Here is a 27,746-nt window from a genome sequence, read left to right on the forward strand (position 1 = left end):
TCCTTCAAAAGTAACATTTTTTTCATTAAATTTGAAAAATACTGGTAAGTGTATGTCCTTAAACCTGACTGTGTTAGACTTTGCCTTTACAGAAATGCAATCTGTAGTTTCAGGATCTTTACTTTAGGCTGGCTTATGTACAGAGAGCTTCCCTTTCCTCATTCTTAAACTGAGAAGCTTGCACGGTAGATGCTTAGCAGCATCCCTGGTCTCTGCACACTAGATGCCACTAGCACCCTTTCCCTTTTCTCCAGTTGTGACAACCAAAAATGTCTCCACACATGGCCAAATGTCTCCTGGGAGGGGGAGCAAAATGGCTCCTGGTTGAGAACCACTGGTTTAGAGGGTTTAATTGGGAGTTTAGTAATATTAAATAAGATTTATTATTAGACAGTAATGTGATTAAGATGGAATGAGTGAATTCATGAGTTATGCCCTATAAGCCCTAGGAGATAACTGCATATCAGGAATCCATTCATGTGGAATCTGTATGTGGGCTGCTCTTAAAGTAGGTGAAGGATGTGTACATACCATCTTCCTTACCCAAGTTGCTCCTAACTCTTATTTTCTGAGAGGTACTATGATTAATAGAAAAGCACAGTAGCCTGGGATTTGGAAGATCTGGGCTCTGGTCTTATCTCTGTACCTAATTAGCTGCATGTCCTTGAGGGAGCTGCTGCACATTTGGATCTCAGATATCTCGAGTGTAACATAATAGGTTTGGTGAAGATAATCTCCAAGATTCACTTTAGAACTGTGATTTTCAAGCCTCTTCTTAATGTTTTGTATCTGGAGAAAGAAGGTCACATACGTGTACAAATAGGGAATGTTTTTCACATGAAATGCTTGTGACAGCCATTGTCATAGGCACTCGAGGTTTCCTATCTTGATGGAGCTTATGTTCTAGCCACAGTACTTGGAGAGGATAGGTCGGGGAGGCAGTTGGAGACAGGTATGGAATATGGGTTAATTCCAAGCCTCCCTATTTTTTCTTTTCCCTTTCCACTTCTCCTGCGGGAGCGGGGTGGGGGTGGGGGCATATAGCTTCACTGTGTGCAAACATCCTTGCTTCCTGTTAAGTAAGTCTGCTGAGAAAATATAAGGGACACATTGCTGCAAATTAAACACATCTATTTCAATACCCTTTGAGGATTCTTAGGCTATCTGAAATCACATAAATTTCCTTCCTCAGCAAACTAATATAACTATAATTTACTTACTCTGAGCCCCAAGCTTACCCTATGGTGAAAAGCAAAGATCTCAGCTGTCACTATATAATATCATGACCTTTTAAGCAAGACTTTAATGCTATCTTCAAGTCTATTCCTATATGCCTTCTATATTTGGTTTCAGTACCCCTCATTTCACTCCATGCATGCCCTCTGTTTATGACTGCTGCTTTAGTAAGTTCTGCTGGGACAGTGGCCCCTTTACAAAATATCTTCTTTAACTTGGAAGAATTGACATCCAAGAAAAATAGGAAATAGTGCCAGTGTAAGCCATTTAGTCCTGAAAATGCTGTGTACCTTTTGCCCATCCTCTCACCATTGTTTCCAGTTGGCTGAAATATACAACTAATGATTTGCTTCTGCTTTGCAGCCCTCTTGGGTGCTGACTGGATCTAGTGGTATATATCTAAAGTGACTTGACAGTCCTCCTGTTCTGGCACCGGTGAAGAAGGCTCACACCTCCTCTCCTGATGCCTGAGAAGGCAAATATTCACCTTCACACAGTGATTTGGAAAGAATGTGACTGACAGATTCTTAAACATGTTAGGGCTTATCAGGTTTCACTGCAGTATACCATATAGGTTAGTTCTACATATAGGTTAGTTTTCTTCCTGAAAACTGTAATTTTATTTTCATTTCGCAAGTATCAGGGACATAATAATGAAAAAATCAAAAAAGGTCCTTGCTTTCATAGAGCTTATAACCTAGTGACCAGTGATACTATTACCACAAATTTAGTTAAACTTACAGTTTCACCTCTAAAGCCTTTTTCACCTCTGGGTCCCTGAAAGAAAAATAAAATGTTAGTTTAGTGTTGTTGATAGTTATTTATCAAATGTAGTTGAGGCTTTATCCAGAAACATGATAATTTCTGTTGGGTTTTTTCCTATCTAGCAAGACCTGTTTAGTTAAAGTTACCTAAATTCTGATTTTCCTAAGTTAAGCAAAGCAAAACAAATACAACGTACTGACTCACCATGTCTGTTTTGCTATGCCTAGTTCCACCTTAAAGTGAGGGTTATGCTACTTATTCATTCAGTTAAGTCAAAACAGCTGATCTGACAATCAAAGGCAAAATAATTTAGAAAGAAAATTAAGAAAGTTAAATTCTTCTAATATTTGTTTCTCTCAGCCTTTGAAAAACCCTGCTTCCAGGGTGGTTTCCTCCTTCTCTTTTATCGTCTTTTTTTAAATTCCTCCTTCTGAGCTATATCCCATAAATTTTGATACGTTGTGTATACAGTTTCAGTCAATTCAAAATATTTTCTAACTTTCTTTGAGACACTCTGGTCCTTGAATTATTTAGAAGTGTGAGGTTTAATTTTCAAGTGTTTGGGGATTTTCCTATTATCTTTCTAGCTTATTGACTCTTAATTTAATTCTGTTATGGCCAGAGAATATACCTTACATGACTTCTGTTATTTTAAGTTTAGTAAAATTTGTTTTATGATCTAAAATATGGTTTATTTCAGTGAATGTTCCATGTGCACTTGAAGACAATGTGAACTCTGCTGTTGCTGGATGTCACTACTGTTACTCCTGTTAATATTTTCATGTTCCTTGTGGAAATTGTGTACTTTTTTATTAAAAAATGAGATAATACTACTCATCTTTTCTGTAACCTGAATTTGCACCTTCAAAATATTAATGCTTTTCTATATCAATCTACAATTCCCACCTAACCATAATGCTTACCAGTATTTTAAAAAGTATGATATTTTAAATGAATTGCCTGTTAAATTTTTTTCTAATTTTTGTCATGATAAACAGCACTGTGATAAATATCCTTGCACTCTTAAAAATTTTGGATAAAAGTTGTCCTCCAGAAAGTTTGTTTGAAATTGCATTCACACTTGCAATATATGGGAGTGCATGTTTCTTCTGTTACATGCTATGATGTACTATCACTTTTTGTTAATCTTGCAGGCTAAAAATACTGTTTCATTATTCACTATTTATATTACTTCTTTTGTGTTTCCTATCTGGTCCTTAATTCATTTCAAACTACTATATCAACTTTAAAAAGCTGATTTTTAAGATGTCTTTACAGACTTTTTTTATGCCCTCCTCCACCTCCAATCCAGTATTAACAACGTGGTACATATCGCTTCATACTTTTTTCTAATCAGATATTGACAAGTGTATTTACATGTGTATGGGGTGATTGGTCATGTTTTATAATGTTGATATCATATACTCTTCTATGCATCATATTTTTCACGTTTAATAATACATCATGAAACAATTGCAAGTCAGCCAAACTAGATACAAATAATTATTTTTAATAGTTGCATTAATATTCCACAAAGTGGATAGATCAGAGTTTACTCAACCATTCCTCTACAGATGAGCATTCATGTGATTTCATACTTTTTTTTTTTTTTTTTGCCATTACAAACAGTGCTGTGAAAAAAAGCTTTGTAAAATTTCCCTAGTGTATTGGGTACTTTTATTTATATGGGACAAATTCCTCAAAGTGGAACTGCTTGGTCATAGGGTATATGTACATATATTTTAACAAATACCTTTCCATAAAGGCTGTAATTCACATTTCTATTAGTGATAAACAAAAATACCTTTCTTCCTACAGCCCTTTCTGAGAGGTTAGATGTAATATCTCATTATTACCTTAATTTGCATTTCTCTGACTAAAAGTTAGGAGACTGGTTTTTCAAATAATTACTGACCTTTTGGATTTATTCTTCAATTCTCTACTAAATTTTCTTTTTCATACCAATTTGTAAAGCTCTTTATATTACCCATTATATGGTATACGCTTTGCAATTACTTTTTCTCAGTTATATTATTAGTTTTACTTATGGAATCTTTTGCCATAAAAATTAAAAATTTTCAAGCATTCAAATATGTCTTCTGTTCTTTTATAGTTTTCATATTTCCTATCTTATATAAAAGGTCTCCCCAACCCTTAAGCTATACTTTAGTTTCCTAGATGATTTTTCTGAGATTTTTAATTGCTTCTTTTCTTTCTTTTTTTCCCTCTCTTTTCTTTCTTTTTTTTAACAAAGTCTTTAAAAGTTCATTTGAGATTTTTAAAAAATTGGGTGAAATAGGGTTACAGTTTCTTATAGCAGTAGTAAGACTAAAAGGAATTTCGTCTCCCTTCCCTATCACTTATAGGAATGGGTGTGTGGCTGATTAATAGACGTGAGAAAAAAAAATGTAAATGGAGACTTATAGAAAAAGTTTTATTTTTCCCAAGACAAGGGATACAGTTCACTTTTTCACTTTGGATAATTATATCTAGATGTGATTCCTGAGAAATTGTAGTCATTTGCCCTAAGCCTAATTATAAAGATAGCATTCAGGATGGCAGAGCAGAGGTATGGAAATAGTCTTGGATAACATGATTAATTCGCCAAATTAACCAAATCTGAAGCCCTTCCTAACTCTGGGATTCCCATAATGAGATAGAAGTTTCCTTATTGTTAATGCCAGTTTGATTCAGGGTTCCTATTACTTGCAGTCCAAATCATCCTAACTGATATACCATATTCATTGTAATTAAATTCCTATTTAGTCTGAGACCTAATTCTGGGCTCTAGCCTGTTACAATGATCTATTCTTTGTACTAACACATAGTGTCATTTACAAAGACTCTGAAGTAATGTTTTCCTTTTTGGAAAGGCAAGTCCTCCATCCCCCACCACTATTTTTTTCCACAGTGTGTTTTGGCCATTCTCAAATTCTTATTCTTTCATAGTGAGCTTTCCTTAGAAGTTTCTTCTTAGAATAGAAAAAATAGATGGAAAAAATTTGATGTACATGCTGAGCATTATAAGGGCCTTTAAGAACTATCTATAAACAAAACACAGTAAGATATTTTAATTGAGCCATTTCTTTATCATATTTTCCTTAACCAATTAATATTTCACATTTTTGACAGAGGAGAACAATCATTCCATAATCAGAACAGTATGTGTTCCTTAGCTTGCTGAAGAACCAACCACCCACTGAAATATGAGATTTCTCCCACTTATAACCTCCCACTTAGACTATATAGCTCTGAGTGGTAAATGCTGCAAATCTAGAGAAATACTGAGTTACACATTTCATTTTTTTAAATTAAAAAGCCAGAAGCTTTGGTGGTGAATTCTTCTCTAAATTTATCAATGAGAACAGTGATAATTAATATTTGAAACATTCTCTTTTATATTTTAAAACTCTGTGTCTATAGACACAACACTTTCAGATCATTCAAAATATTGATTCCCTGCAGAGAATGAATCTTTCCTTTCCAAGCCTCAATTTTCCTCTTGCATGTTTATACTACTGTTAGTATTGTAAAACCCTCCTGTGACCACCTCACTGTCTTATTTCTGTTTTATTTCATAGCAAGATTCCCTAAGGCCCTGGCACATGTTAACTGTCTCAGTTTCCTCTCCAGACATAGCTTGAATGGAGTGGAAAGAGCACTGCTCTTGAAGTAGGAAATATCATCTATATGATTCACTACGTGTATTATCTTAAATAACTAGGTGAACTTCTATAAATGTCATCTGTTTCCTTATGTCTTGAATGCAAATAATCATACCTACTCCAAAAGTTTGAGAAAAGTTATTATTAAATATTTTTATTTACTTCCTTCCTCACTGAAAGCTGTACTCCGTCTTCCACTGCAATGTATTCTCTTAAAGATCACGGTTAGCTACTCCTTTCTCGAAACTGAGCTTAACCTTGTGCTTTTCTGTTTTTCCTGCTCTTCCCACCAACTGTTTCATCCCTTTATTGTGGGCACCTCCAAAGACTCAAATCTTGGCTGTATGCGTACCTTTTCTTATTCTCCCTCTTTCAGAAAATGGATTCTTTCTGTTGCTTTAGTGATCACCCCTGTGCTTATAATGCTCAGCCCCTCCTCCACCACCCAGTGCTACTTACCTTTCTCAACTCCAGTTTTAAGTGCCTACCTCACTATGTATACCTTTTCATTACATTAGATTTCTAAGTTCTCAAGAATAACCTTCCAGATGAAAATGTACATCTGTTTTTATCCTTGCTTCTCAAATACCCAGGGTGATCCCTTGTGGATTACTCTAGAATAGGATTAAGTTAAAAAAAAAAAAATATATATATATATATATATATATATATATATATATATATATATATATATATAAAAGAAAAAAAAAAAAACCTGTATTGTGACAAACTTACAGTTCTACCTGTTGGGCCTATTATACCTTCTCTGCCAAAGGGGCCAGTGTTTCCCTGTTGGGGTTAAAAAAAAAAAGAAAACAGTCAGTCTCAATGCCAGTATAATTCAGGAAAATTCTAGAAAATTTCTTGCACAATGGCAAAATAGTCCATGTCCACATAATTCCAGTTTTTATTACAAAATCTTATGTTATTGGCAGAAATCATAGTAATTTTGATTTGATGCAATTCTGCATATTATTATGGTTTCCCATTAGGAGAATTAATCTCTATAATTTCCAACAAACTGATAAATCAGCATTACAATTTTTATGTGGTGATAGCTTCAGTGGTGCCATTTTACATATGTGTCATTGCATAACAAATGCAATTACTTTATGTAACAAAGACTATGTAGAGTCATGGACAAAATTTTGAATACATTTATTTACAGATGTTGAACAAGCAGATATTTGAGTGACATGCAGCATGGAATTGAGAGAAGTTATGGGAAAGAACCAGAGGGCATCATTTGTGACCAGTTAAACTTCTGGCTTCTTCATCAGTAAAATAAGAATGCCTACTCCACAGGGCCATTGTGAGAACTAAATGTGAAAAACAATTTTGAAAGTGTAAGCTGCTATTTGATTATGAAGGTAACCTTGAATAAGCTGGATCTCTGGTCGACTCCTCCCAAACTAAAAATGGAGCCTATCATTTCTTAATGAATACAAAATACATGTTTTAGTTATTTTCCCTCAACCTCCACCCCCGCTACCACTAGCTTCAAATTTCAATGTTTCTAGCTCCACTTAACGTGGCATATATAAATGTGGCTATCTAACAGGCTTTCTCTTTGTCCAACTCCTGCCAAGATACAGAAAATACTCAGTGGAGATAATTATAATGCCATTCAGTCTATTGACAAATAGCTTTAAGATTAAGTTGGCTTAGAATGAGAGAAATTACCTGATACTCTAAAAAGTAAATCTAATGAAAGCACTTTTAAATATGAAGATCTACTTTAAGTGATAATTTTAAAATATGGTTCCCAAATCACAAAGGTCCACAATCAAGAGGCTTGATTTCTTATCCTAATCAAGTATATCCTCTAGATTGGCTTATTACTGGGAAAAAAAAAAAAGCCAAGAAAGTGTCAATCTAATAAATTTGACCATGATCTAACTCTCTGAAATAATGATTTGTACATATTATTCAGTCAATCAGATGTGGATTCAAATTCCAGCTCCTCTACATACTAGCCACATATGGCTTTCAGCAAATTACCTTTCAGAGATTTAGTTTCCCTACCAGCAAAATGGGGATAATAGCATCTCTCACAGGATTTTTATGAGGAGTAAATGATACAGGGACATAAACTGAACACCAGTACCTGGTACATAATAGTTTTTTGCTAAATATTAACCTAGCAAGACTTTTCACTTGTCTCTACAATGACTTAATAGGAATATCTGCACTTATAAGTTAGTATTTGTGAACTAGTTACCATAACCTTACTATTGGAGAGCTGATAAAATTTCTGGAGCTGCAAAGCAGTATAGGTTCAGATCCTGGCTTATAGAGACACAGCACCTCATATGACTTTGCTTAGGACAGAGGCTAGGCAGGCAGCCAACTTCTCTTTGACAATATAAAGAAAGGATTTAATTAATTGAGAACTTAATAAAATCAGAATGAATGAATTTAATTACTGGGGAACTTTATGTAAGAACTTAAAACCAATATTTATTACAGAGAAGCCTATCCATACATAACCCACCTGTGGATGATAAAGAATTGGACTTTACCTAAAAGCACAAGCTTTCCATGGTTCTTCAGAAATCATAAAAATAACTAATACATTTGCACCTGGAGAAATGTTGAGACGGGTCTTTAAATAAACATTTCCCACGATAACACTGCTCTTTGTATTATAGGAAATAATTTATTGTAAGAGTTAGGGAAGCGGCGTAGGATTTTAAAAATTTGACTTTTCATTTAATATTTGCACAAGATAGTGGTTTTCAGTTTTAAAATTCTTCTTCAAGACTCAGTTCTCCTCTATCTGAACTGCTCTCCTTCCTCTCAGCTCTCTCCACCCTTGCCTTAGCAACTGCTGTTAGCCGTAGAGGTGCTACTACCACAGTCAAACCAGTGCTTGGCTTTTATTTTTAACCTTTTTTCTCTTTAGTTTTATAGATCATCTCATCAGTTAGGAGAGTGTGGTTAATAAAAAAGCAAACAAACAAACAAAAACAATAACCAGTTACTGCTGGTGACTTATCTATCCTATTTACGTTCTCTACAGTTTGCAATTTCAGGCACTAAACAGCTAACTGGAGTTCTTCAGAGCCCTGACCTTTCCAACTCTTTAAGGAGTTTCTCGTTACTCTCTGAGGATACCCACCCCTGAGCAGAGGAAACACAGCTATTGGGAAACATTTTTCAAAGTGTGGTCTGAGAAGCTCTGGTCATAGACAAGCCTCCTCCAGGTGGTACATGGGGGTGGTCTCTAGTCCCTGGTTATATTAATGCTTATAACATGAAACTGCTTTATGTTTTTTATAATATATTTATTAACTGGTATGAGTTAATAAATATATTATCCAGTAGTTACATTAATTCTTTTTTTTTTAAAGTAAGAACTGGGCAGTACAGGTGGTCTGTGAGGTCTTTTGCTCAAACTAACAAACGAACTGAAAAAGGTTGAGAATGTCTGCATATGCTCTAATGAGTTTCTGTTTTAAGAGTCATTTTTTAAAGTTATTAATTTGGAGCATATTTATTTTAGAGTTCTTAACCCTAATTCCTGTAGTCAACAAAGAATCACAATATCTGGGAAGGCAGAACGACTTCATACTTACCCTCTGTCCAATAGGACCTTTAGGACCTGATATTCCAACAATGCCAGCATCTCCCTCAGGACCCTAGAAACACAATTTTAAAAAAGCCAAAATATGAACATTTAGTACATGAAATAACCTTGTACCAACGTATTAAGAATTGGCTCTTAAAAATGGGACTTGATAGTTAATGAAGTACAGGCTTAACTATTTTGGAGGAATTGTACTGAGGTCTACAATTTACTTCAAAAGACATCAAAAATGGATGGAGAGAGGAGGAGGTATAAATAGATGGGTAGGTACATAGTCAAGCAAGTAGAGTAAAATGTTTTGGTAGAATTTAGGTAATAGGTATATAGGTGTTTACTCATTCTCTCAACTTTATGTTTGAAATTTTTCAAATAAAATGTTTGGGAAAACAGAATGAGAAGAGACAAAAGCTAATTATTCCATAAAATTGCTAGGAAAATATATAGTTACATAAGTCAAAATTAACATATTCAAAACTCAAATATATTACTCTGTACCAACTGAAATTTTGCGATTAAAAAAACAAAAGCTCAAGTCAGAGATTAAATATTGGTATTTCAACATCTGTTTCTTGAACAGATGTTGAACATTGGTATTTCAACATAGAGATGAGCAGAAAATATGTAAACATACTTTGGGGCCTGGGAATCCTTGGAAACCTGTCAAACCTTGAATACCATGTTCTCCCTGCAATGTGAATAGATATGATAACCATTATTGTACGATGTTGGCCTGGTCTGTAGAACAAGTACTTCGTGAATTTCTGAGTTGTCACCTACAGACTGCCCTTTCATGCCAGGCTCTCCACATGGTCCTTGATCACCTTGTGCTCCTCGGTGACCTCTTTTACCTGGAATTCCAGGTTGACCAGGTAGCCCTTGTTCACCCTACAGACAAAAAAATAAAGGTTATCTTGACTTTAGAACCTATAAACATATTGGCTTTTAAATGAAATCTAAATACTGACCCATCCTCAGGCATGTGTACAAGGCACTAGAGAAGTCAAAATCTGCATGATCATTCTCCCCACCAATAGTTTCCATATACATAATATTTGATTACAATGAACGAGAAGTGTGGCAGCAGGGAAATAGAATTCCAGAGATTGTGGTCATGACTGTGGAAAGAGGAGGGAAGAGGGGCCTGCAAAAGTAGGAGGAGGATAGTGGGGCTACAGAGAGAATAGTGAGGGTGTAGGATGTGTGGAGGCATTTGTATGCGATGGAACTTGTATTTTATTTGAATTGAAATTATTTTGCTGTGTTTTTCTTACATACAGAGATGATTCAGCTATCTGATATCAGAAACAGAGCAGAATCTCTTGAAGTGTGAACCCTGGTTTTTGCCATGAGTATCTTTTCAATTCCATCATGAATTTCAATTATCTGTTTCCCAAGATTCCTTTGATACCAGTCCTCTTTATCCCCTAAAAGTTCACTTTTAAGACATACTTTATTATCATTATTTTATTTTAAAAAGTCAAGTCCTTTTAAAATTTAGTTTTATTTTGTTTTTGAAGTGAGGGTTGCAATAGCTTTTACCATTTCTAAAAATAAACAAGAATCATGTGGGGTTTATAGATAAGGTAATGAAAAATGATGCTTGGTAGACTTTGACCAAAGCTTTAAGATTAGCAAATTATCCTTCACTGTATTGAGATAAAGATACAGCTTTGGGACTTGACAAACTGGATCTTTTTTTTTTTTTTTTTTTTTTTGCAGATTCACCCATAAAAGGTAGGGATCTTTCTTATTTATTTTCCTAGGTTTAGCATTTGCTCAGCTATCTTGTATTTCAGTGGAAAGGGATATTCATGGTATAAACATTAACAGAAAGGCTCAAACTTTAAACAGTAAGCTGCTGGGTCATCATTTTCAGTTTACCCATATGGGTCAGACTACCTAGAAATTCTTTATAAGTGGAAATCTGAAAATCAAATTAAGAGGTAATAATGATGAGGGTGCCAATGTCTTAATCCTAGTCTTTTATGAAATAGCATTAGATACGGGACTAGTCTCTTAGTTGTCTGGGTCAAATCTGCACTGAGATATTTCTAAGAGAGGTTTTGTATGGAAAGCCTATTGCCATGTGGCAATACTCCTGGCAATGAATGTTAAGACAAGACAATTACTATCACTTTGACTTTAAGAAGTAATCTGTACTCCTATCAGATTTATTAATTGGTTGGTTAGGTTCAGAAGTAGGGGAACAGGAAGTATAACTGAGAAAGTATGCAACTGGAAGTAAATAAGATTTTTCTGTTTTGGCGGAGAAGGTGGATGACAGAAAGGAAAGAAGAACCAAAATGAGTCAAAGAACATTTTTTAAAGCATCACCAGTCCTGGGTTTATGAGTAGTTTTGGCAAATGACATGCACTGTGGCTATCACGGGCGATGGCTATGTCAAGGCCACACACTTTCGTTTTTTCCTAATGTGTTTTCATGTTAGCCAAATTTTATTAAAAGCTATCAGTCTTACCATCCTGTGATCTAGCCAGTAAGCTCAGGGCCAGGAAGGATGGTCAATACTGCTCATCCATCAGAACAAACATGAAAGTACCTTCGGGCCTAGAACTCCTGGGCTTCCTGGAAGGCCCGATGAACCCTTTGCTCCTTGAGGACCTGGAGACCCAGCCAGTCCCATTCTTCCTGGGCTGCCTCTGACACCCTAAATAACACAGATAAGAAATGAAGACTGGTGCAGCTCCTAGAAAATCCATCCAGACGCTCAATAAATGAAGGAGGGGTTGGTGTTCTGAAAGCCTACTGTTGATACACTGCCCAGGTTTGGGAGTTATCCTGGGCTTCTTTCCCAAATAAGTGAAATGTTTAAATGATGTTTTGGCTCACCTAAAATCTCTAATTATAGTTAATGTAATGGTCTTGGGTTTTTAAAATAAAAATACTGAGGCAGCACAAAGTCCACCTTTGTACTATCCACCAAAGTCAGTATCTTCTGACTAAGTAGCCTAGATGTGAAGTATGTTTGTCACATTCTAACTTTTTGTGTTATACTCCTGTGTGCATGCAACTCTAATGAACATACCCTTAAGAAGAATATTCTTCTTATTGTGGTCATTATTTCTCAATATATACAAATACCAAATCACTACATTGTACACTTGAAACATATGATGTTATATTGATTATATCTCAGTAAAAAAGAATATTCTAGTTTTCAATCACACGTGACTCCAGAAAATTTGCTTCAAATAGCTTAATTGGGAATAAAGTTAAGTAAGCAAACAGTATTTCCTCAAAGCCAAATCCTAAATCAAAGTTGGTAAACTATGGTTTGCAAGCCAAACCCAATCCATCCCCTCTTTTTGTAGAGCTTGTGAGCGAAGAATAGTTATTACATTTTCACATGTTGAAAAAATCAAAAGAAGAATAATATTTCAAGATGTGGAAATTACACGGAATTAGAGTTTCAGAATCTGTAAATAAAGTTTTATTAGAAAACAGTCATGCTCATTCATTTATATATTGTCTGTGACTGCTTTGTGCTATAATGTCATTGTGGCAGAGACTAAAAGGCACTCATTGCTTCCCACTACTGCTTGTTGCATTGCAAATTACAGTGATGCAATTATAACTTGACAGTGTTTTGAGAGGAACATATATTGACTCATTGTGAGACTTTATTATCAGTGCATATCTGTTGTATCAAAACAAGAAAAGAAGAAAACAGTGGGCTTTGAATGTTGTATTTTTAAGGCACAGTGGAATGTGGCTTATTTTGTGATCAAATTAGATGTGAAAGCTTTATTTATTATGCAATGACACTATAGTTTTGCTTAAAAAAGTACAATATACATCAACATTATCATACCAAGCACCTGACACAATATTCCCACCTCACAGAAGTGTAACAGTTAGAAAAATTAGGAAACCTAAAACGGAGTATCTTAACACAATAAAAATTCTTCACAAAAATTTGAAAATGAAGTTGCAACTAAAGTTTCTGAGTGGCTCATTTGTTAGTCCAACAAAGTTGCTTATTGATAGATTTAATTAAATCATGCAGCAAAAATAAACTCGTTTCTTAGCATTTTGGCAAGAACAGTTGCTTAAAATGTCAAGGACACTGGAGCAGCATCAATAGTCAATTGAAAAGTAAGGCAAATGCTTTCAAGTGGTTTTCCTTGCCTCTTGATTAATCGACAGATGTTAGTAATACTACTCAGCTGTTTATTTGAGGAGTCATTGCTGAGTTTGAAGTGCCTGAAGCATTAACCTGTATGAATAGTTTGTGGAGTGACGATAGGTAAGAATATTTTCAAGTAAGTTAAAACATTAAATCAATTCAACCTGAAGTGGTATCTGCTAAAATGTGATAAAACTGATGGCAATGGATAAGAGAAAGACTACCTAGACGAATTAACAAAACTTGTGAAAATGTTAAGATATTTAGAGCTATGTTTATTTATTGTATTATTCACTATCAGGTACTCTGAGGAAAATACTTGAATCTAGCATATGTTATCATTGACTCTTGTAAATTTAACCTTTGGTGGTTCTGTGAATTTTTTTTGTCAAAATAGAAACTGAATATCCTGACTTTCTCTAACATGTAGCAGTTTGATGGCTTAGCAGGGATAAAGTTTTATTGAGATTTTTGAGACTATGATTGAAGTTTTTTTGAATGAGAAGAACTGCCCTCAACCTCTATTATGGAATGATAAATGGCTTTAGAAATTAGATTTTGCTGCAGACTCATTTAATGCTTATCTATGAATTCAACCAAAAATTGCAGGGCAAAACAATGCTCACATGTGAAACATACTGTGCTAAAGTCATTTTGATGACAACTAATGTTTGAATCACAAGTAATGTCAAACAGCTTTATACACTTCCTGTGCTGTCAAAAATTAAAACAAGAAGTGAGATCTCCATTTCCACACAAATTTGCGGTGGGTAGATTTTCTGAGCTCAAACACTTTCAGCCTTTGAAAGTGAAAAGCATTTTCACTTTCAAAAGCATTTCTAAAGCATTTTTCAGACCTAGATGCAAGAAATTTCTATATTCAAAATCCATTTAACTGTTCACTTGAGGAGTTCAACCTATAACTTCAATTGGAAATGACTAATGTACAATATAATGACATTCTAAAAGGCAACTACCAAGAGAAGAATCTAACAGAATTTTATAAATTCCTTCCAAGCAATGAATATGCTCAATTAAAATCATATGCTCATGAACTGCAGTATTTGGCAGTACATATCTGTGTGAAAAGAATTTTCAAAGATGAAATATGTAAAACATGCAAAACTCATTCTAAGTCACATTAACAAATGAAATTTTGATGATAGGAAACTGTAATAAGCTAAATGTTATCCCCCTTGCAAAAGAATTCTGTTTTTCTCATTAGTAGACCTGTATCACAAAAAATTATACTACATTAATATATTTTAAATTTCATAAATAAAAATGTTGTGAAAACTTATTTTCTTTCTTGTTACGTAAGTTCTTAAGTAATACCCTTGATTTTGCCTCTTGCCTTGCAAACTCAAAAACAGTTATTAATATTTACAGAAAAATTTTGCTGACCCCTGTTCTAGGAGATGATTGCTACTTTCTGAGTTGATTCCTGGGATAATAAATTGGGTCGTGTAATAGTTGTTCCATGCATTCAACAATATTTGTTGAATATCATCTATGTGTAAAGAAGGTATCATGAGAAGCCCTGTGGAGAATACAAATATAAATAAGATATGGTTTTTATTTTTAAGAAGCTTAAAATTAAGTTAAATAGACTGTAACATAAATAGTTATAATAAAGGCAGAAATGTAAAAAAAAATAAAGACCAGATGAGAAAAGAGATATAAATACTAGAAATGTTCTGAAGAGGGGACGTTACCTTTGGTGCTAATTAGAAAAGAAATTACTGAGAAGGTAGGGTTAACTGGATCATAAGGTAAAGCTGTTTCCCTTAGAGTTATAAATGTGGTAGGAGAGATAACTGACTCCAGATACACTAGACTCATTTCTGTGGAAGGCCTGCTTGGGAGAATAGGATTTAAAAGGTAAAGCCAATTTTGAATTTAATGCTAAAGCACTTTTCCTCTTTTTAAAAATGTTTCCTCCAAATTATCACATATCTTTTTATTCTCTTACTAGTGGTAAAAAAATAGTTCAATATATTAAAAAATTACCTTTTCTAAGCAGATTTTCTTCATGATCACAAAACTCACTAAAATAATGAATAAAATCATTTTTTCTATCACTATCACTAGGTGCCATGTACTATGCTCAGTGCTTAGGACACAGGCTCACATTCCTTAGCTTGACCTTCAAATCTTTTTTTTTGTCCCAATCTACATCAACCATTTTATCTCTCACCATTTATCTATATTAGTGGCTCTCAATATTTGTAAGGAACCATTATGAGGGCAAAATCTATATAGGGAGGGAGGAAGGGAGGGGGGCATGACAGAGGGAGGGAGAGGCAAGGGAGAGAGAGAGAGATCCACATTGTGGACTTAGGATTCAGGTGGTGTGGTTCTTCCACGTTGCTTGCACCTTATCCTAAGTCATTAACCTACGCTAGTTCTTTCCCTTTGCTTCTTGCTATGTGTTTTACATCGATTTGATTTAATTTGGTCTGGGAGCCTTTTGGTTCCATATCTCTGGGATAGATTATCTGGTAGTGTACTTTCCATATGAACTATGAGAACCCTGGAGACATGAGATGGTGCCATTGTAGAGCTCATCAATACAAATGAAAGCAAATCCAGTCATAGTCATTTGAGACTGTGGGATACAGAATTTCAAAAATGTTCAGGGAAGGGACTTCCCTGGCGGTCCAGTGGTTAAGACTTTGCCTTTCAATGCAGGGGGTGTGGGTTCGATCCCTGGTCGGGGAGCTAAGATCCCACATGCCTCAGGGCCAATAAACCAAAACATAAAACAGAAGCAGTATTGTAACAAATTCAATAAAAACTTAAAAAAATGTTCAGGAAAGATATAAGTGTTATACCAATGGCCAGGATTCTAATGGGAATATGACTATAGGAAAGGCAAGTTTTAGAAACAAAATTCAGATGAATAGTGCCCTTCCCAATAAAAACAAAAAGAGGTTGAAAAACCTGAAGAAACCAGTGGCCTAAAGAGAAAGCAGATTTTACAAGGTCATAAATAAAAGATGGAAGGAAGGACATGTAAGCCAGGAAGAAAACAAATAGACCAGTAAAGTCGCTCCAGAATTAAACTAGGTGAAAGGTTATAAAATACGAATGAGTACAGAATTTAAAAAAATAATAATGGGTTGTCTTTCAAGACTGAGCGTATCCTGTGTCTGGCCGTATTAGACAACTAGTGATCCCAGTTGGAGAGGAGATGTATCACGTGAAAGATCACCCTAGATGACTTTAGGACACCTCAACATTCTGGAGTTCTAAAATAGTACCACTTTACCTCACTTTACTTGTAAGTTTAGGTATTTTTAAAAATCTTTATTCTCCAACAGAAAAAAAAGGTATCTTTTGGGTGATACATGAACAATGGACATGCAAAGACTGCTGAACATTCCTGAGATCAATAAGTATTTTTAGTGAGAATAATAAAGACCATATGACTAGTCCTTGGGGTTAACTGTACACGAGAAACTTCATTTTACTTGCAGCGCTATCAGACATTGTAACACAGCACGATAAATATGTTCCAAATCATTTACTGTTCACATTGGTTTCTTAGAGAGAAATTTGAGGAAAGTAGCAGAGTGTTCTGTACAAAGTTCCAAGCAATGTTTCATACAAGTAGAGAACAAACATTTCTTATTATGAATATACAGATGGATGAGTAATTCTGCTTTCAAGAGAAACAGATACTAATCCCTAGGAATTCCTTCCAGTGTTTTCTAAATGATTTGTCTAAAACCAATCAGCAAAGCGTAAGTCACTGCGAGCAAATTTTAAAAAGTAAATAAAATCAGAATTACCATTAATTTGTTCAGAGATGCTGAGACCAATCAATAGTTTACCTGAGTCTTAAAAAAGTTAGTAAGATGATAAGAGTACATGATGTCTCATGGCCAAAAACTTCCATTATCCTCAGATAGAAGGCAGTCTCCCTGCTGAAATTGGTTTTGACTCTGTAAGAAAGTGTCAGTTTTTACAGGACTGAAGCTGATGGCTGCTTAAGCCTTGGGTTTCTAAGGAAACAAGTACTTGGATCAGTAATGACAATAATGTCAACCACAACGACAAGAGCTACTTTTTATTGCTTACTTTTTATTGCGTGTCTTCTATGTATAAGAAACTGTAATGGCAATATGGTTGTGTTGTTTTATTTAATCTGATGTCAGTTAAGGAAAGAAAAGGAAGTTGCTTTCCACTTTGACTTCCCCGTGCAGAAAGGAAGGAATAGTTTTAAGTCTGCCTTCATCCTGGAACTAAATGGAAAGATCTGGTAAGGAAAATGGGGCTAACTACACATATTAGAGGACAGACACAGAGACAAATTTTGGAACAATGATGACTGGTTTGCATTTAATAGTGAAACATACCAAAGAGAACGTTATGCTGTTTGTTATTTCCCCGGCCCCTTGGTGTAGCTGTCTTATTCTCATTAGAATTAAAACAAATATATGAAGAAATAGAATGTGCTAAATAAAGGCAACGATAGAAATCCACATTTTAAAGAGGATTAGCAAAGGAATACTATCTTTAAAGTTTTGAGTAAAATGAAATTTTTTAATGTGAATTTCACTGATTTTTCAATAGTAGATCAATAAATTTAAAACTACACTGAACTTAAATTAGTTGATGTTTTAATCTAAAATAAAATTACTAGGAAAACATTTTTTTCCTTTCCCTACAGCCAAGCACCCTCCTCTGTGCTCACAGCTTATGTTTATATAGTTACTTGCTGTATGAGAAAATAGTAATTAAAACTAATTTACTTTCTGTAGTATAAAAAATAAATGCGACGACCTAATTTTTTTTGCATAATATTAGGCAACGTAAGTACAGTATTTTTAAAGCCAGCAAACCAGTGGATTATAAAAGTAATACTTTGCTTCCTTTACTCCAAGCAACTAAAAACACTTCTGTTTAAGTAGGAATTTCTCATTTTATTTGGCTTACTAAATATATCCCTCCTAGGAAAGAATTGGCTATTTAAAAATATGTGGGGTAGTAATTATTAGGTGATTATATGCAAGGCTACACTATAATAAATACTATAGCAGTCATAACATTTTCCTGTAGGGGCAATCATAAATAATGTGGCCAAAATGTTAGAAATAAGATTTATGAATGAGCTGTATACCAACGTTAGGAGGTAACTTTAGCTTTGAATCACTAAACGTGTTAATGCCTATGGAACTTGGAGTGGGATTGAATTGAGGCAAGTCTTAAGGTAGTGAAGGTAGGTCTGCTTGACTCAAGTCCATTCCCAAGAGCATACACAACTAACTCTTGTTCAGTTTCAATGGATACAGGCATTTCAACATTGTAGTACCTCACAGAAATTAGTTACTCATTTTCATAGAACAATTGGTCATTTATCATTCTTGCAAAATGGACAGTTTCAAATGCCACTATAATATTGGACAAAATAAGTGTAGCCTATGAAATCTCCTTTACCCAGGCCTCAGCCTATAATCACGGGACTAACGGAGTGAAGGACGATATTTCATCTATTCTTTGACTCTTAGCATGACTAGGCATTCATACCACCATGAAGAAATGAATGTCCATCCTTCTCTCAAAAATAACAAATCTGTACCCATACTATCTTGCTTGATCCTCGGCTAATCCTATTATCATGCCAAACTTTTTCCTGCCTACAGGTCTTTTCATTTTGGGTTTTTCACATGGCAAGTTCTTCCCTCATTCTTAAGTACTTGGGTCAGTCTTACCTTCAGTCCTTAGTTCAAGTGTAAGCCTTCTCAGTGAGGCTGCTATAGTCTATTCCATCTATAAGCTATTTCGCATTACACTTTATCTCAAAATCTATTTCCCATTATGCTTTCTTTCATAGCACTTCCACAATTTAGAATTACTTGATTTGTTTATAGACTACTACCCAATTATTAGGTTGATTCATATTAAATTGTGACTTTTTTTAACGTCAAAAATGGTCAAGTGTCAGCAATTTCCTGCTGTTGCACGTATATTCCATGAGGGCTTTTCTTTGCCCATCTTGTTCACTGCTGTCTTCCCTAACACCGGGCTCATATTGTAACTGAGCAGGACTCTATGGGGCGTTCCCGGGACAGACCCATCCCCCATAGCCTCTGCTTTAGCTCCCCTCTGAAGTATCTAGATGATAGTATCTGATGCACATTTCCTGAGTTGCTTTACAGATACTAAAATCCCCACTAAATGGAAGAAATTAACTACTTGATGACCATGAGCACATAGCCCCCAGTCCCACAGGTGCCTAAGCATTGATAATGTTAACCCCTCTGACACACCACCCTGTAACCTCACCATCAACCAGAGAATTTTTTATGAGCTAATCACATATCCTGTGACACCCCTCCCTCACCTCGCCTTTAAAAATGCTTTGCTGAAACCCATCCGGGAGTTTGGGCTTTTTGAGCACTAGCTGACCAGGACTCCTTGTATGGTGCCTTACAATAAATGTTGCACTTTCCTTCACCACAACGTGGTGTCAGTAGATTGGCTTTACTGTGTGCAGGCTAGTGGATCCAAGTTTCATTCAATAACACTGTTACGTACTAAACAAATATTTGTTCACTGAATGTTAGACTAGCCATGAAAATTATTATGAAAAGATAGTAACTCAATAAGTGCATGCACCGTACTAAGCACTTCACATACAAGATCTCATTTGGTTCTCATAAAAACCATATGAATTAGATATTATTGTACTAATTTTATAGATGGTTCTTAAGATAAGTAGCGAACACATCTTAATTTTAAACTCAGGTTCCCAAAGTCATAGTTATTATGCAAAGGACATTTATTCTTCAAATATTTATTGAGCTTCTTCTAAATGGGACTGACACTATGCTAAGTGCTAGGGATACAAAGACAAATAAAACAGAATCCACGTTCTATAGAAGTTTACAAATGCCTGAGGGAGAAAGACATGAAGATCAGTAATTAGAACCCATATGAGCCATGCTCTGATGGAATCAATGTACAGCGTGTACAGAAGTTCAAGCAGGCATGCTTAACTTTGACTGGAGAGTCCAAGGAAGAGATAACAGTTCAATTGAGTCCTGAAAGATCAAGAAGTTGTTCCTCCTAGGGAAAGATGATGGAAGAGTCTTCCAAGCAGAGGGAATAAATTACACGTACAAAGCCATGAAAGTGAGGGAAATACACAGAATTTGGGGCAATGTCTAAGATATTAAGCATACTTGAAAAAAGTATAGCACAGTGGTTAAAACACAGGCTCTGAATCTAGATTGTGTGATTCTGAATTCTGGCTCTATTGTTTGTTGTCTGTGTGACCTTGGGCGAGTTACTGTGAGTCTCAGGTTCCTTTTCTGTAAACTGAAGATAATAGGTATACCTATGTCATGGGGTTTTGGTGAGAATTAAACAACATCATATATATTCAGCACCTGGAATAGTGCATGGCACATAGTATTAAAAAAAATATTTTTTTGCACGTTTTAACATCTTTATTGGAGTATAATTGCTATACAATGTTGTATTAGTTTCTGCTGTATAACAAAGTGAATCAGCTGTATGCATACATGTATCCCCATATCCCCTCCCTCTTGCGTCTCCCTCTCACCCTCCCTATCCCACCCCTCTAGGTGGTCACAAAGCACCGAGCTGATCTCCCCGTCCTGGCACATATTATTTAATAACTGTTTAATAACTGTTAGACTAAAATACACAGCACATGTGAATAGTAAGGTAGAATGTAAGACTGGAAATGTAAAACAGGCCAGATCCTAAAGGAACAATATTCCACAAAGAGTATGAACTTTATTGGATTCGGAGTCACTGAAGCGGCAACTAGGAAGGTTACTTCCTTTAGCGAGTCTTTCATTTTGTTGCTAATAAGCAGCCAGACAGGGTGAGTTCTGTCTGCTCTGGAACAGTTCCTAATGAGCAGTAAATGGGCCAAAACAAGCAGAGGGTGGAGAAGAGAGAGAAAGTAGCAATCAGGATAAACCCTAACTGGATAATCAACCCCTTAATAATCAAGAGGTGACAGGATTTGATGAATGTAGATCTGGCTGATGCCGGTATGTTTCTTCCTCCAAAATACTAAGAAATATATCTTCCTGGAAACAGAAGTTTCTTTAGGGTGACCAGCTCATAAACTAGAGAACACACAACCCAGAGGGATGCCAGGGCTGCTGGTGTTCCTAACAGAGGCTTCTACAGGGCTCCTGCTACTCTATGCTTGGATCATGAGTGGGCTGATGAAGTGTGTTTTTCCTTCTTAGACTGGACACAATTCACAAGTGGAAAATGCAAGAATTTCAACGTTCTTTTAGGACAAGCATCTCATTTTTGACAACACTTAAGCCTGTGTTCACCTGAGAAAGTGCATAGTCAAGACTGAAAGGCCTTGGGCTTCCCTGGTGGCGCAGTGGTTGAGAGTCCGCCTGCCGATGCAGGGGATGCGGGTTCGTGCCCCAGTCCGGGAGGATCCCACATGCTGCTGAGCGGCTGGGCCCATGAGCCATGGCCGCTGAGCCTGCGCGTCTGGAGCCTGTGCTCCGCAACGGGAGAGGCCACAACAGTGAGAGGCCCGCGTACCGCAAAAAAAAAAAAAAAAAAAGATTGAAAGGCCTTGATTTGTCCTAAGTCAAGCTGTTAGTTTTGTTTCTTTCCCTTTTTTCCAATAACCAATTTTATAGTTGCAGCAGTGAAAAATAAAAAAAATGGGTAAGGCTTCATTTTGATGACAAATAGATTTATGATCTTTGCAGGGAAAAGTTGTTTTCCTTTTTCATAAATGAAAACAGCATGGTAGACTCATTTACTACAGATGTGCTAAGTTGCCTAGTCTCAAAACACTCATTTATACAGAAGGAAATTCACATAGTCAACTGTGAGCCTCCCCAATACTATCCTTCAGTTATAGTCACATGACTTTAAAAAACCATTGAAACTGCAGTGTGAATGTGCCAGGAATACTTTAACTCCTTTGGCCACATCAAAAAAAAAGAAAGAACATTGTTTAGGAAAATCAGGCAGTTGCATAATGCTAGAAATCCCAGAATAAATATTTTTCTCAGTGGAAAAATCCAGCAGTCTTTAAAGGTAAGCCAAAAAGCACTATGGTGCCATGATTTGAAAAAAAGAAACAACAACAAAAAAAAAGACCAATGGAAAGATGTCCTTATCCTTGTTGAAAATATTCCAGGGAATTTGCTAGTATTACTTTCTCTTAAGCAGTTTTTCTATTACCATAGTAGGTTTCAGAAATAATTATCTTAGAAATCACTTTTCCTAATGACCAGTTTAGCCACTGTACCTAATTTCACTGAACAGACTTGTCTCTTATAAAGTATTATAACTAATTTCATATCAGATATTCTACAGGGAGCAGAAACATTTGTGGAAAGTATTTCCGTATTCATAAATACCAATATCATGTGTAAACCTTGGGGTTGAAAGGGGATTCTTCAAGGGAAAGTTATTTTGTTTTTATTTCAATGGTTACAAAATGCTTCAGTACTTATGACATCCTGATTTCTAAGTATGCATGTAAATCTTTTCTAACATTCTTTGAAAATGCTAAAAAGTAGGAGACAATGAGTTACGATCTGATACCTAATTGCTTACTAATGGAAATACCAGATGCCACTCAACTTCATGGCCCTGTGAGGTATACTGCAGCAGTATTCAACATTATTGTAATTCATTTCAATTTTTTCACCACAGAATTCAATGAGCTTTTTATACTAGTCATATATAAAGGGATATGTGGCTCAGAATCTGTTTTTTTTAATGACCTCCAATTAGAAGTAGAATAACTTACTAAGTGGAGTTAGAATATGCATGTTTTGTTATCTGACCAATTCATACTCAGATTCTTTTTTCCCTTGATTTTAAGTCTTCAGTCTCTCCATCTCTACTAAGTCCTTCTAGCATTTAAATATGGTAAGGCTCGCTCATTTAAAAATAACTTTCTACCTTAGCCTCAGTTTCTTCTCCAGTTATTGCCCTACCTTCTCCTTCAGAGCCAACTTTCTCCATTCGATTGTCTGCATATCTTGATTTCCTCATACCCTCTCACTCCTCAAGCACTCCAATCCTGTTTCTGACCCCACTAATCAAATCAAATACTCACTTGCTAAAGTTACCAATGACCTCCATATACTAAAATACAATGATGATAATTTTATCTTGTTAGATTTCTGTATTAGGTGGGGGGGGGGGGCGGTCCTTATTTGCAAACATCAGAAACCAATTAAGCAAAAAATTTACTGAAAAGATATTGAGTAGCTCATATAATCACAGATAAATCTAGAAAACCAGGTTTGGAAAATGGGTAGAATTAAAAGAAGACTAGGCAGCCAGAATTTAGATACTGTAGTGAGCACCAGACCAGCTGCTGGACATTGACCGCAGTCATCCTTGGACACTGAGTGCCACTGAAAGTTACTGCAACTGCCACCAGAACGGAATCTCCATTATCGCTGCTTCTGTCTTACTAACTCTGCAATGGAAGGTGTGGGTGAATATAACTGATTTCTTAGGCCTGGGTCATAGGCCTACATTCTTGTTTCAAAGACAGAGTGGAAGGTAAGAGTCTAGACTTTTTGACTTCAGTAGTAGAAGGTGGCTTGCCATCAAGACTCAAAAAAGAAAGGAAACATAAAAATTTTTGAACATAAAAATGGGGTCAAGATGCTGAGTAGCCAAAAAACAAAACCAAAAACAGAATAAAACACATGTCCAACAAACTCTCTCATGATGATTAGACACAGTCGATGACTTTCTCCTTGATATATTCTTAAGCTCCCATGACATTACATTCTTTTTCTCCTATCTATTATGGCGACTCCGTCTCACACTCCTTTGTCATCTCCTCTTCCTTCTTTACCTGACTTCTAAATGTTAGAATTCCTCACCACTTGGTTCTGGACCTTCTTTCCACTGTTTATCTAATATTTGTGTGTGTTTTTCTTCATTTGCTCCCTATGTCCATTCACTGCCCCTTCTCTATGTTGCTATTTGTATTGAGTCTTCTGACCCATGAACATAGTGTATACACCATTTAACATTTGGGTCTTCTTTAATTTCTGTCAGCAATGTTTTACAGTTTTCAGTATCAAGTTTGCACAGTTTTTGGGGGTCAGATTATCCCATTTTGATACTACAGTAAGTACTGCTTTTTAAATGTCAATTTCTGATTGTTCATTGAGTATAGAGAAATACAATTCTTTTTTTTTTTTTTTTTCGGTACGCAGGCCTCTCACTGTTGTGGCCTCTCCTGCTGTGGAGCACAGGCTCTGGACGCGCAGGCTCAACAGCCATGGCTCACGAGCCCAGCTGCTCCGTGGCATGTGGGATCTTCCCAGACCGGGGCATGAACCCATGTCCCCTGCATCGGCAGGCAGACTCTCAACCACTGCCACCAGGGAAGCCCCTACAATTCATTTTTGTATATTGATATTGTATCCTGCAATCTTGCTAGATTCAATTATTAGTGGGTTTTTTTTGGTAGATTCTGAAGGATTTTCTACATAGATGATCGTGTTGTCTGTGAATAAAGACAGTTTTATTTCTTCCATTCCAATCTGGGTGGCTTTTATTTCTTTTTCTTTTACTGACTAGAACCATTAGTAGAAGCTCCAGTACAGTGCTGAATGTATCATATAAATGTGAGAGGATAATAAAGATATCTGTTGGCATATGAGGCCTTGGAAGGTTTATCTCACAAACACCTACATTGAAAATACTTTTTGGAGGAAGTACTCAAATAATAATAAAAACAAATTCAGGAGGTTCTATAAGGAATACTGACAGTAATAGTGACTGAATAGCTTAATTAAGTTTACTACTATGTTAAAAAAAGAAACAAAGGAAATAAAAAGAGAAAGTAGGTCAGAATGGCCATCATCAAAAAATCTACAAACAACAAATGCTGGAGAGGGTGTGGAGAAAATGGAACCTTCCTACACTGTTGGTGGGAATGTAAATTGGTACAGCCACTATTGAGAACAGTTTGGAGGTTCCTTAAAAAACTAAAAATAGAACTACCATATGATCCAGCAATCCCACTCCTGGGCATATATCTGGAGAAAACCATAATTCAAAAAGATACATGCACCCCAACGTTCACTGCAGCACTATTTACAATAGCCAGGACATAGAAGCAACCTAAATGTGCAGCAACAGATGAATGGATAAAGAAGATATGGGGGGCTTCCCTGGTGGCGCAGTGGTTGGGAGTCCGCCTGCCGATGCAGGGGACACGGGTTCGTGCCCCGGTCTGGGAGGATCCCACGTGCCGCGGAGCGGCTGGGCCCGTGAGCCATGGCCGCTGAGCCTGCGCGTCCGGAGCCTGTCCTCCGCAACGGGAGAGGCCACAACAGTGAGAGGCCCGCGTAACACATAAAAAAAAAAAAAAAAAAGAAGATATGGTACATATATACAATGGAATATTACTCAGCCATAAAAAAGAACGAAATACTGCCATTTCCAGGAACATGGATGGACTGAGAGATTGTAATACTGAGTGAAGTAAGTCAGACAGAGAAAGACAAATACCATATGATATCGCTTATATGTGGAATCTAAAAAAAGGGTACAAATGAACTTATCTACAAAACAGAAACAGAGTTACACATGTAGAAGACAAACTTATGGTTACCAGTGGGAAAGGGGGGAGGGATAAATTGGGAGATGGGGACTGACATACACACATTACTATATATAAAACAAATAACTAATAAGGACCTATTGTATAGCATAGGGAACTCTACTTAATACTTGTAACAGCCTATATGGGAAAAGAATCTAAAAAAGAGTGGATATATATATATGTATAAATGATTCACTTTCCTGTACACCTGAAACTAACACAACATTGTAAGTCAATTATACTCCAATAAAATTTTTTTTTTTTTCTGCGGTACGCGGGCCTCTCACTGTTGTGGCCTCTCCCATTGTGGAGCACAGGCTCCGGGCGCGCAGGCTCAGCGGCCATGGCTCACGGGCCCAGCCGCTCCACGGCATGTGGGATCCTCCCGGACCGGGTCACGAACCCGTGTCCCCTGCATCGGCAGGCGGACTCTGAACCACGGTGCCACCAGGGAAGCCCCACCAATAAAAATTTTTTTAAAAATCAGAATAAGTTAAAAAAAAAAAGAGAATGTAAATGCATGAGAATTATAAGTCAAGATTCAAGGTAATATCAAAAAATGATGAAGGGAAAGAGTGGTTTATAGAAACAAAAGGACATGAGAACAAACACAAGTACTTGTTTTGTTAGAGGGAAGATACAGTTACTGATTTATTAAACAAATCACTAGAGTTAAACAAGGACATATTTCGTTCTTAAATTTGGGGCAGCTGCCACAAGAACATCAACTGAAAGAGAATAGGTAACTTTTAAACCTGCAGAAGAGAATTCAATCTATCCACTGGAAATCAGAAAATAAGAAAAAAGAAACAAAAACCCCCAAAGATAGTATAGGACAAGGAAAATACAGAATTAACATGGCAAAATATTCTTAATAGAGGAATTTTAGATGCATTCTCTCTAAGATTTCAAGCAGTAGAAGGAGGTCTGCTATTACTGCTACTGTTTAAGATAGTATTGAGGGTCCCTATCCACCTATGTGGAAAGAAAAAAAAATGAGTTTAAGAAAAGAGTTAAAGCTGCCATTGTTTGAAGATATTACCTACCTAAAAATCCAATAGGATCACAATAGCAAATTATTAGAAATAAAAAAATCCAGTTGTGTAGAATGTAATCTAAATCAGTAATATTTAAGTAAGTAATAAGTAACTAGAAAATAAAATAAAAAATAAGAATACATAAGGCCTTTATTGAGGGGCCATATTGAATATTGATAAGAACAAAGAATATGGAGTTAGACTGCCTTTGTAGCTATGTGACTATGAAAATGACAATTTTTTTCTGTATAAAATAAGGATGATAATTGTATCTATAATATTGTAAAGATTAAATGAGTTAATACAGTAAAACATTTATCATGGTACCTGGCACATACTAAGTATTATATAACTTTTTACCATTATTATTATGGAGAAAATCTATTATAAGATCTTATATTGATAAGATGACAAGAATATTTTATCTCACATAGATAATTAAAAGGTTAAGAGATTAATTTTCCCCAAATAAATCTAAGGCAAACCCAGTGATAATTCAAGTTTATGTTCTGTTTTTAAAGAAACTCAAATCTAATCTCGAATATATGTGGTAGAAGTGTAAAGAATGGGCCTTGCCCTACTAAATATGGGGACATAAGACAAAGCCATAGTAATAAAAACGATGTGATAATACAAATAGACCAGAGATCAGCCAAGTTGTTCTGTAAAAAGGCTGGATAGTAGATATTTTAGCCC

At 35.8% G+C, this 27,746-nt stretch overlaps 1 protein-coding gene across 1 annotated transcript in view; it reads right to left on the bottom strand.

The window, feature by feature from the left end:
- COL24A1 (collagen type XXIV alpha 1 chain) overlaps positions 1–27,746 on the bottom strand; it is a 368,100-nt gene that overhangs the window by 26,064 nt on the left and 314,290 nt on the right. The window contains exons 47-52 of the mRNA XM_065887776.1: positions 11,814–11,921; positions 10,033–10,140; positions 9,887–9,940; positions 9,245–9,307; positions 6,402–6,455; positions 1,978–2,013 (exon numbers count right to left, since the gene is read on the bottom strand). Coding sequence (XP_065743848.1) covers positions 1,978–2,013; positions 6,402–6,455; positions 9,245–9,307; positions 9,887–9,940; positions 10,033–10,140; positions 11,814–11,921 — 423 coding nt within the window. The remainder of the gene's footprint in view (positions 1–1,977; positions 2,014–6,401; positions 6,456–9,244; positions 9,308–9,886; positions 9,941–10,032; positions 10,141–11,813; positions 11,922–27,746) is intronic.

This window comes from Phocoena phocoena, chromosome 1, assembly GCF_963924675.1.
Source record: "Phocoena phocoena chromosome 1, mPhoPho1.1, whole genome shotgun sequence".
NCBI lineage: Eukaryota > Metazoa > Chordata > Mammalia > Artiodactyla > Phocoenidae > Phocoena > Phocoena phocoena.